We start from the raw sequence: 12,731 nt of genomic DNA, 5'->3' as shown, positions 1-12,731 counted from the left end.
CAACTAAAAACTGTCACTCGCCATCTGGCTCTACAAGGATTAGGTCACTAGCCACTGCAGTCGCTGACCTCCAACACACCCTGAAAGGAGTTCAGCACTGAGATCAGGAATGAGGCACTTGTGTGCTCTGGGAAACACTGGCAGAACAGTCCTTCAGAGAGTTAGATATTTTTTAGGAGAAGATTTTATGAGCCCCATTTCTTACATCTTCTCATATCTAGAAAAGCACTAAAATCATTAACGGAGGCATCTGCTCCCCATGACCAGCAGCAACCTTCTGCCAAAATGTGTGCTTGCTGGCACGTGCCCCCTTCACTAAAACCAAGTATTACTGACCTCCCCTCCGACCTCTTCGCAGCAGGTCCTCAGAGCTATCTGAGAGGCTGTTCTCCCAGGCTATAGTCCTCATTTGGCTCCAAATAAAACTTAACTCACAACGTTCACGTTGTGCATTTTTTTCAGCTGACAGGAACAAGTTACAATGGTATAATTTTTTAAAAACAGCCTTTCAAAAGAGAAATGAGTCAATTGTTCAGACAGTATAATCTGATAAACTTACACCAAGCTCTTAATACAAACTCCTTCAGGAAAAATTATTTTAATACTATCTTAGCCTGTAGTTGCATTAAAACCCTACTAACTGTACAGACCCTACTAATTTCAGTAACTGCCTCCCATCAACTAAAAGTTTGTATATGGAAGACAATCTTAAAATGATTCCAATTGTTTACACACACATACATATCTTGGTTAAAAAAACACAAACCTGTCAAGGGAACAAATTTATCTTGAATAAACCCATCAATTATAGAAGATTTTAATTACTGTATTTTAAAAGAATGTGGAGAAAATATAGTCAGATTTCTTAAAATCTTAAGTTTTTCTCCACTCTTATTTTTAATTTATAATAATTGTTATAATTTAAGTTAATTTTTAACTGATAAAAATGCTTTCTGAATCTGCAACCCACTGCTTATATAGCAAGTAACTCCAAATACCCGAAATCTGGACACCAACTCCTATTATAAAGGCAGAGTAGAACTTACCCAACTTTCACATTGTTTGCCGAAAAGCAAACTTTCCCTTTTTTCTTTTTTGCATCCCACATAAACAATACACTCTTTTTAAACACAATTCTTTGTTTTTTTAAAAAAAGTCATATTAAGGTGTAGTAACACCTGAAAATGTAATTAATTGTTTGGTGCTTTTATGAGGACTTCCTGCATTTTATTTGAAACCTGAATAAGGAAGCTTTCCAGTTGTTAACAAAGCATTTGTCTTCAGTTGTCAAACAGTAAGCAAAACTCAGTAAGCTATTTTAATGGAATAGAGCAACAACAAATAGTACATTTTAGTAGAAATCTGTAAGACATTGTCGAATGTAAAAGAGCTTTAAAAGTGCTATGACTTAAATATAAAGCAGCATAATACTGTCCCCTTACCATATCATGCCTTCAAACAGATTTTGGATGACAAGATGTGACTGAGTAACTGTTATCAGTAAAGTGACATGAGTCCATGCGAACTGTTAATAGCACAACAATACAACAATTAGTGAACACAACGGATCAGTGCAGCCCACGAAGCAATTCTGAATCACAAATTTCTAGCATGACTGTTGGTCACATTTCATAAGATAAGGTCATACAAAATAAATGCCGTTAGTAAATTATATTAATTTTAGTGCCTACTGAGATCTGAAAACCATGAACACATTTAACAAAGTAACCTTAATTTATACACAAATCGAATGCTAATAATATTGAGATACACTACTAAGTTTAAAAAAGACATATTAAAAAAAACATAATCTTGAATCATGAGATTAAAATGATAATGAGAAGTTTATGCTGTTGCTATGGCATTTAGATAGGAGCTAAAACTCTACTCTGGCTGCATTCTCTAGTTATTAGAATTGCTAAAAACGATTTTTCTCTGAGTTCACTATGGTACCATTTTCCAATAAAGAGTTATTTCTAACTTCAAATGATTCAAACCAGCAGGGATCAATTGCCCTTAAACTCAATCTTTTCATACTTGAAAGCTGATCTTCACAGCTCTGTGCAATGACAGTACTCCATTTCAAATTTCAAAGTCCTCTGTGTTTCATCAATTCCATCTAGCCTGAGAGATGGCCACTTTAACCACTTTTAGCATCATTAGTATAAGCAAATTGTGAACAAAAAGCGCTAACATTTCTATGTACTAGTCTCATAATTTTTATTGGAAGTTATGACTTTTCAAAATTCTTAGGATTTTGATTTATTCAAAATAAACCTATTTTCCATTTCAGCAAAAAATATATTATATTGGTTGGGTTTTTTTTTTTTTAATTTTCATCTGCTTATACAATCCAATTCTCTTCTACCCTGATTGCTTCCAAATGCATAAATGATTTTTTCCAGTAGGAACCATTTATATTTTCATAGCAGATTCTAGTATTTCTAATTGTCTTGATGGTTTCTAGATTTTCACTGAGAATTCTACTCTTTCCTCTCAAGACCCCCAGAAATTAGAAATGTAAGAAATACTACAATTTCCCAGCTATGGTGCTCAGCAGGATGTCTTAATGGGAAAAAGCACAGCATGAAAAATAGGAAATATACCCCAAATCCAAAACAAGCCTTACTAATACATGAATTCACAGATCTAAATACTACATTTTGCGTTTTACAGTCTTATAATTAGCTACCTTTTAAGGAAATAAGAGAAGGTCATCATGTACAATGATAAACTTCATAAAACACTGAACACTGTTCAATGATACACTGAATGAAGTATCTTTGGCCACGAAGAATCATGTGACTGTATAACTAACTATAGCTGCCAAGAAAATGTAAGCTCTGTTCCCCTTATGCCCAGGCTAAGGGCAAGTAAACATAGCTACTTTCCATACAAAAAGATGGTAGATGTTTCCAAGACTTACTAACTGTCCAGGAGACTGTGGAAACACCTCAAATTTCTACAAATTTAGGGAACCCAAATACTTGAATTTAATTTTATAGCCTTTGAAAATATTCAAAGAAAAAGTTTTTAGGAAAACTTTGGAAACAGTTAAAATTTTTAAATCCTCAAAAAATTTTCAACTTCAACTTTTTATATATAATAGTAATCCAAAATTCAAATATCCCTCACATTTAGGCAACTAGAAGATTAGATTATATCTTCTCACCACAGAAAAAAATAAAGGTAAAGGTTTTTATTACATACAGTGACTACAGAATAATGGTTAATACACACCATATAAAACTGCAGACGATAATGTTTCTTCACCAAGCTCAGCACAAACATGCAGAAACCTGTTCAAGAACAAAAAACATGGCTTATTGTATAATTTGTTACAAAGTTTAAGATTCACTGAGCTCATATAAGCCAAATTTCTATACCACATCTAGCTATGCTTTAGCTACTCACTCATACGCTCTCCTGCTCTTCTATTAAGCATTTTAAGTAAAAGTTTCTAGAGGGAAATGACCCTGTATTCTTCAAAATGCCTAATATAGTCCATGGCATAAATTCAATAAACATCTTCTACATTAATTAAGTGAATTAGTTCCTTGCTAATGTGTGGACATGGAAAAACAGATCCTGAATTTCAGTTCACTAAAATTTATTTGCTAGTCAATCCATCAAATGTCTGTGTAGAATGTTCAATCTCTATATAATATAAAAATTAATAATAATTATTATGGCAGCTGACATCTACTGAACACTTACTATGTTCCAGGCTCTTGTATAAGCATTTGAGAAGCATTAACTCATTTAACCCTTCCAACCTTCCTATGATGTAAGTACCCATTATCATCTCCAATTTACAGATGAAGAAAAATACACAAAGGACTTCATTAATTTACTGGGGATCACAGCGCTAGAAAAGAGTTAAACCCTTAGATCCTAATGACTCTCAAGAGTCTTGTGGTTCCATAAACTATCATCAGCAAGATTCAGGTTAAGAGTGATTTGAAATTTCTCAGACCCATGTTATAATAATTACAGTAAAACATAATACTCTTAATAATTTCATGATGTACAAACAGTATTTGTGTTTCTGTTTATATCCTACAAATTTATTACCATAAAATTTTACTAAATAAAAATTCTACCTAATGAAATGAAATCTAATAGTTATATACTAAGTAATGGGAGGCAATATGAAGCACTTTTTGCCCAATATATCTGTGAAGTTTTAAAGATAATTTTTTTTTTACAGAAGTAGATACTGGAAATGCATAAGCCAAGTTTAATTTCAGCTAAACAGCTACTCATGCATTCTATTCTGCAATATCTTTAGAGAGTTCTCTAAGATAGAAAACGAACTGTCACCTAATCTATCCCATATGAAATAAAGTACTAGACTTTGTATATCTAAGTTATACTTACCAAGGCAATTCTACCCACTGGAGTAAGCAAGGTTGATACTACTCTGACCAGAGCAAAGAATCAAACAGCAGCTGCCGGCAGCTATTTTTTGATGACCGATTTGTAATGTCAGTGTAAAGGATAATGATAAAGGAAGAGAATGCACACTGGCTCCCAGATCCTACCTCACCTCCTATTTGTCACCTATAGAATCTAACTGATTGAACTGCAAAAGAAATATGGAAACATTCTCTGAGTAGAGGCAAACTGACAGCCATATGTCACTTTCTTGAGAAAAAGAAAGCAAGGTGGGGCAGGGGGAGATTAAAACATGGAATTCATGGCACTGAAATCACCAGTAGCATAAAAGACCTCTTTAAAAATCATTGCTTTTAAATTTCTCTTCAATAGCAGGTAGATTTATTTTTTTGCTTAAGGAATAATGAAATTTCTATGCTGCTTTATGCCATTGGTCCATGGTTAAAGGTAGATTGGACTTGGTTCAGAGGCTAATAGGGTAAAAGCAAAGCAGAGGCAAGACAGATGCCTCTGGACCCTCCCCTTCTGTCCAAACAGACCTCTCTGGCTCTCCCTGCACAGCCTCGGGAACCTCTCAACATCATTAACTATGAATTACCTCTTCACAAATACTAGTACAACACGTTTGGTTGGTCTCTTTCTTGAAATTATATAATACCATTCACCCTTAAGCACTTCTTCAAATAAAATTACCAGCAGACTTATTCAGTACTTTCCTAATGATGATTTTTATCCAGGACAGTCTTGGCAACTCACTTTTACCTGATCCAATTTCACTGTTAAATCAACCAGTAGCAATGCAGCTGTTTAGGGTGCTCTAATAAAGGATATAATTATCTGACTCCTAGATACATTAAAATAATACAGTTCTCTTAATGTGGAAGAGGAGGATGTAAAGTGTTTTCCTAGCATATCTAAGGTTAAATATTATTTTCAAAGAAAAAGAATCCAAAAAAGAAACATAAGTTTACTTTTTCATTCACAACCATCTAGCTATGTGTATATTTTATGTTTAACCGTGTAAAAATACATACATGCTATATTTCAATAAATCTATGGAAAGCATAACTTTATACATTTAGATCCATAGTTTTACTTTTTCCCCAATTAACAAAGAACATTTGTACGGTTATATTTCCAATTAAAATCATAGGATTTGTTACAGTATTGTAAACAAAAGTATTCATTGAAAAAGTTTCCTAACATACAGTTCTTGATATATAATTATGTTTAGTTACACTTACTGATCACCATTTATATAAACAGCACTGTGCTGTCCATGCAAAGATGTGTATATCCTGTTGCCCAGTATCAAGGAGTTCCCAGGTGGTTAGGGAGAGCCAGTTACCCAACAGATTACAGACAATTATATTCAAAAAGAACAAAAAAGAATGAGATTTCTAAAGCAGTCAGGAGAAGTGAAGGGAAAAAAAAAGACACTGAAAAGTCCAAAAGATGGGATAGAGGAAATTTCCGAAAAAATGGACAATCAAAAAATATTTATGGCACACTAGACACAAGATACAAAAAAATGGATAAGATAGTCATTCCACTCAAGGAGCTCATAATCTAGTTGAAGAGACAGGAAAATATAAAGAAATAATCAAGTTATTTTTAAAATTTCTTATTGGTGATTAACCAATTCAGTAAACACATGCAGTCCTTAACTCAAAAAACAAAGATGGACCCAGGATTAAATACTGGAGCTTACTGACTCATCCTTTACTTTCACATGGCTGTATTTTTCATTACACTTCCCTAACTAATCTAACTCCAAAACATTTCAAACATCATGTTCAACAAATTCAGAAGCACACTGCATTATGTGTGCCCATATTCAGCCACTAGAATACAACTGAGTTGTTTTAAAAAAGTTTGAACGTGCACTGTAGAAATTCACACAAACCAACCATTATATTGGCTAAGATAGAGAAAAGTTTTCTCTTAATCTGCACGGTGAGTTTAAGGTATAGAACAAGACTGATATGTGTATAGATTCTAATCATCTGAATTTAAAAACTGTAAGTGGTTTTGAAGATACAGTCCTTTATGAACAGTTGTTTGTGACATCTTTCAAAGATTTCATCACCATCCTTTGAGATAAAACATATTCAGGATATTTGGAAAAACATTCTTAATCATGCATTTATTTTAGCTATAATTTAATCTTATAAGTCCATTGATTTTTCTTGAATTCAAAGTATTATATTCAAGTTATAACTTACCCTTAAGGGTTTTTAAAAAGAAGTCAAAACAGTTAGCCATGCACAAATACAAGCAAAAACAAAACAAAACAAAACAACCAAACCACTAAACTTAATACGCCTTTAATATGCCTATCACTGGTTGGATAAAGATATCTTAAGGTGATGATATTAAGGGTCCAACATCTTAAGCTTATTCACCCATCATTACTAGACATGTAATCACATAGTTGCTCTGGTTTCTAAAGAGCCCCAAATCCAAGGCCCCAAGATCTTTTTAAAATATATCCAGACTCTAGAGAAAATGTTGTTCCTATAATTTTCTTTTTGCTATCACTCAAATTCATTTTACAACAAAATTATCTAAGTGTCAGGATGATTTCCAGGTCCTAGTCAGTGAGTCATCTGGTATAATATTAAACATGTCATTTAATGTGGTGGGCCTTGGTGAGTGGGTCAGACCTGGATATACATACATTTTATTTTAATAAAATTCAACGTCAATGAAAGAGCTTGTGTTGTCTCTGGTTTTTAAATCTGCTAAGACCTATAAAAGTCATTTGACCACTGCAGAACTAAAATTTGGGCAGGACCCTTGGAATGCTGTTTAACGAGAAGAATTCCAGAGATTTTTATCAGCATAATTTGAGAGAAAGGTACAAATCTCTCAACAGAGCACACTTTCTATTTCCTTACTCCTGTTTTAAAGTCTACCTTCATTTGCTAGACTAAGCTCATGAATGTTGCTAATCACTTCAAGAATCACCAGTAAGGCCTCAAGACCCAGCAACCAAAACACTGATGCTGAAAAAAAATCTCTCTAAAAAGCACTGTGTGTGGATGTGCATGTTCTCAGCCTCTGATCATTCATCTAGTAAATGTGTATTGGGAACCTAAATGCCAGACCCTGTGCTAGGCACTGGAAATTAAAAAAACAAGAGAAACATAAAGTGAGTGCTTATGGTCATTTAATAGGACCATATTTAGGACACGTGTAAAATGATAACAGATATAGAATACTATGAATAATTTATATTGGAAGTTTCATCTCTTATCCCAGTAGCTCCTAGCTTACTACAAAGTTGTGTTTTACAGAAACAGACTCACAGACATAAAAAACAAACTTACAGTTACCAAAGAGGAAAAGGGGTGGGGAAGGGATAAATTAGGATTTGGGGGTTAGCAGATGCAATCTATAAAATATATATAAAATAGATAAACAACAAGGGCCAACTGTATAACACAGGGAACTATATTCAATACGCTATAACAAACCAAAATGGAAAAGAACATGAAAAAGAATTTATATATGAATCACTTTGATGTACACCAGAAACTAACACAACATTGTAAATCAACTACACTTTAAAACAAAAAAAAGTTTTGCTTTAAAAATACTTCTGTAAGACTGTAATAATGTCAATATCCTGGTGTTATCTTACACTGTAATTTTTCAAAATATTACCATTAGTGGAAACTAGGCAAAGTGCATAAATGACTCTCTATTATTTCTTAAAACTACATGGAAATACATAATTATCTCAACAAAAAGTACATTTCAAGCCAATAATTTGGGATACAAAAGCAATTTTTCATAGACTATCATAAATAGCAGTTGGTTTCTAAGATCAGCCCACAGTATTTTAGGTTTTTTTTTTTTTAAATTTTTTGGCTGTGCCACGCAGCATGTGGGATCTTAGTTCCCCAACCAGGGAATGAACACCCGCGCCCTGCAGTGGGAGCTCGGAGTCTTAACCACTGGACCGCCAGGGAAGTCCCATAGTTTTTTAAAATTTATAACCCTCTTACTATTAAATATAAACCTCAGGCCAAGCCTACATTATATTTAGTATGAATTAGAGCAACAGGTTCCTATCTTGTCACTCTATTAACGTTATCCAACTCATCCTTCATTTAATTACAGATCTGGTTATATCATCTCTTAGCTTAAAATCCTCCAGTAGTTTTCCTGGGATAAAGCCCAAACTCTTCCCAGAATACACAAAGCTTCTCAAGACGGGGCTCCTGCTTACCTCTGCAACCTGCACTGCCTCTCACTGGTCCTGAACACGCCACCCTCTCTCGTTCTCAAGACTGTACAGCTGTTCCCTCCTCCTGGAATGCCCTTTCCTTCTGTCCACCTGGCAAACACCTGATTGTTCTTTGCTTCTCACGACACCTGTCATCTCTTCTTCAAGGTGTTCTATGGCCTTCCCACCCCCGCAAAGCAAGGCCCTCCTTCCCCTTCTTTATGCTCTTAGAGGTCCTTGTTCACATTCCAGCAATGAACTAGGGGACATGTGTCTCAGCAGTTGCAATACCCTGGAAGGCACGCTACCAGCCTATTTCCCTTGGTATCCTCAACACCATGTACAGTACTGGCACTTGGAAGGCACTCAAATGTTTGTTGAAGGAACAACACTGATGATTTTCAATAAGCTTCCATGATTCTATAAAAGAGCAAGTGGTAAGCTATGTCCATGGTGGAAATCAGTTAGAAAAAAGAAGAAATACTGATTTTGTTTTATAAAAGTAGAGTCAGAAATTTTAGGGAATGAAGAAACAATGACTGAAAAGGGTTGGTTGGGAGGCTATCATGTATACAATGTTATAAAAAGAAACAAGAAAGAAAATAAATTATATTGTCTTTACCCTCTCAATTGAGCAGTTATTTTCAAGTATAAGTTAGAGCAAATGCAAAGCAAGGAAATAGTAGTTGCCTTATTTTCTGACATGCTACCCATCAAATTTTGCTGTATGCACATCAGATGTAACTGCAGATACGGAAAAAGTGAGATAAGTTTAGATGTGCCAATATAAAACCAAAAATAAGCTACATTAAGTGGGAAAAAACAGGTACAGGATGGTCTGCTCTCATTTGTGTACAAAAATGAGGGAAGGAGGATATAAACATATAAGCTTGAATACTCAGATAATGTCTGAATAGTGGTAGGAAGCCCCTGGAAAGAGTAAGTAAGGCTCTGAGCGGGGAGGGAGATATCATGGAATACTCCTTTTCAGCCCGAATTTTTACTGTGGGAACGTATTATGTTTTCATTTTTAAAAACTAGTTTTAAAAAACCATCCTAGGGGGCTTCCCTGGTGGCGCAGTGGTTGAGAGTCCACCTGCCGATGCAGGGGACACGGATTCGTGCCCCGGTCCGGGAAGATCCCACATACCGTGGAGCGGCTGGGCCCATAAGCCATGGCCGCTGAGCCTGCGCGTCCGGAGCCTGTGCTCCGCAATGGGAGAGGCCACAACAGTGAGAGGCCCGTGTACCGCAAAAACAAAACAAAACAAAACAAAACATCCTAGGTAAGGACTCTTGAGATGCTTGGCTTTTGGTGCCCTCCCTATTCAGAACTCAGGCGTGGTGCTGAGAGAGCCAAGCCCCATGGAGAGCCCACACTCGGGTGCCCGGGTCACCAGCCAGCACTACGGGCCACCAGCCAGCACTACGGGTCACCAGCCAGAACTAACCGTGCCCGTGAGAGTGAGCCACCTTGGACGTCTAGCCCACTTAGGACACACATGACCAGCACTACCGCCATCTGACTGCAACTGTAGGGGAGGTCTTAAGTTAGAACTGCCCAGTGAAGCCCAGTCAATCCACAGGACCAGGAGAAAAAAATCAGTTGTTGTTTTAAGCCAAGGGAAAAATAAAATACTAATCAAGGATTTCTGTTTTTAAATGGTTGATTGTTCATGTATTACATTTCTTTCTCTTCCGTCCTGGTAGCCCACTAAATCATGTTAAAAGAAATTAAGGCAAAAACCTACAGAGCAAAGAGAATTGAAGAAATGTCAAGGAAAAAAGAAGAAAAATGGCTACAAAGTTTGGAAGCTGGAAAACCGACTGGATGACTTTCAGCAGATCTGAGAAATCAGGGACAAGTAGAAGTATTTTCTAGAGAAAACTGAACAGGAAAGGCTCACTGGAAGGCAAGGTTAAGGCTTGGGCTTCTAAACTAGAGGACTAAGTACAAGTCTACTACTAGTAAGTGGAACCCTAGCCAAAGCAGTCAATTGTGAGAACAGAACAAAGATATTATTAGAAATGTATGAACATAAAATATTTACCTTCTAAGCACATTTCATAGGAAACTATTAGAGGCTATGCTGCAGCAGAATGAGGGTGTTATCCTAGAAATTGGAAGACACAGGAAAAGCCAAATCATGAGGGGACAGCTGACAGCAGGCCTACAAGCAGCCAGTCCAAACAGGAACAGGAGCCCAGACGTCCCTGGGATAAAGGTCACCAGGAAAAACGGGAACTAATGAACTCTCTGATTTCTGTGAACATCTGAAAAAATGACCAACAGACGTGGGACAGACTCAAAAGGAAAATTAAGGATTCCTACACAGAAATTTATGAAGGTGGAAAAGAAAAGGTAAAGAGCAGCTATTAAGGGCAGGAAAAGCAAAAAATCGTAAAAGAATGGAAATGTAATCAAAGATACTATCTGGCTCTACAGAAAGTGATATTTTAGGTACCTATTTAATAATATAAATAATGACAATAAAAAACTGAGTATGGAGAAGAGACAGAGGTTATTACAGGAAGTCAATAGATAATGCCTAAATAAATTAAGAAATAGGCGTATTACTTAGAAAAATGAAAACAATCTGCAAGTGTTGGGGTGCAGGGTTATTGTTTACATTAACAATAACATTATCAGATTCTTTTGACATATCAGATTTTTTAACTAATGCACATATGTTAATGATTTATATTTTAATTAATCACAATTTTACTATTAAGTAATTATAAGAATTATATATGAAATAAAGTTATTGTTATTACAGACACTTTTCTTGCTAATAAGAAGTCTTGCCTGTAAAAATATAGACTAAGAAGGTACAGTATGCTTCTCTCCTGTAATAGTAAAGAATCCATCCCAGAATTTACCTTACATTTAACAAAATGAATCAAACGTGTTTGTTTGATAAGAGAAACTATGCAAAATTTCTTTCTACCATGAAAAAAAATGTCACAGATGATGTTTAATGAACGTAAAATCAGAGTCAAGCATATTATTCTCCAAAATTTTAGCTGTTAGCAGTCATAATTAATCTCTCTAATAATCATGATTCTTCTAAACTGATTAGAATTTAAAATGAAATAGCTACCTTAGAATGAATAACTTCTTTTGCCCTTGAAAGAACAAAAATACTTTTCAATATCTATTTCCAAGAATGAAGATACCTACATTCAATATCTATTTCCAAGAATGTATGTTAGACATATCATTTATAATTTTAAAAAATTAAGTAATGGACTGAGAAAACTGGACTTAACAAAAAACCTGAATGTAAAACGGCAATTTCTTTGGAAAATGTAGGTTCCCCTGCCCCAAAAATGATTCTCTGAAAATTACCATTATCATTTCAGATTGTATTTCATTCTCTGGCTTCCTAGAATCAGAAATAAAATAGAGACCAAGATCTGCAGGGATGTTTATTAAAATTGAACACCATGAAAAAGATCATAATTACTGAATATAAATGACATACTTTTAAAGGACTGGACATTCTTCCCCACATATTCTGTATATTTTTTGTTTAATGAGAAATGGAAGTCATCCATATTGTATTCAGTTTCCAGAATTGTATTAACTGGAGAAGAATTTATTTATGAGAAACTCCTAAGAGCTAAAACAGTAACTATTAAAAGCTAAAGTGAAAACTCACAAATAAATTTCATTTCCTCCTTTAAAAGTGGAAATAATGATAATGATAAATACTTAAATAGTACCAGGTACTGTTCTAAGTGCTTGACAAAGAAACTGAGGCACAGGTAAATTAATTAAATTTCCCAAGGTTTATTCAGCTAGTAAAGGGTGGAACCAGGATTCATACTGGCAATCTGATTTTTAAATGGTACATATCTAAATCAATTTCTTAGAAATTTCTTTTATGATTGGTAAACTTTAATGGAAAACAAATCTATTAATTCTAATGTTATCCTAACTATCTGATTCTTAATCTAAAATCATAAAAACATGTGGCATAGCCTACTATAAACAAATATGTATATTTTATATATATATATATATATAAATGAACATATAATAAACCATGTCAGGAAAACTAAGTACCCCGAATAATTCTATATGAAAACTCTATTT

The 12,731-nt window shown here is 34.8% G+C and overlaps 1 protein-coding gene across 2 annotated transcripts in view; it reads right to left on the bottom strand.

The window, feature by feature from the left end:
- CDS1 (CDP-diacylglycerol synthase 1) overlaps positions 1-12,731 on the bottom strand; it is a 69,175-nt gene that overhangs the window by 18,581 nt on the left and 37,863 nt on the right. For both annotated transcript variants that reach the window (XM_030847083.3, XM_070045601.1), the window contains exons 6-7: positions 3,241-3,299; positions 1,443-1,525 (exon numbers count right to left, since the gene is read on the bottom strand). In XM_030847083.3, the coding sequence (XP_030702943.1) occupies positions 1,443-1,525; positions 3,241-3,299 (142 nt within the window). The remainder of the gene's footprint in view (positions 1-1,442; positions 1,526-3,240; positions 3,300-12,731) is intronic.

Source organism: Globicephala melas, chromosome 5, assembly GCF_963455315.2.
Source record: "Globicephala melas chromosome 5, mGloMel1.2, whole genome shotgun sequence".
Classification (NCBI taxonomy): Eukaryota; Metazoa; Chordata; class Mammalia; order Artiodactyla; family Delphinidae; genus Globicephala; species Globicephala melas.
This window is presented reverse-complemented; position numbering and strand designations above follow the sequence as displayed.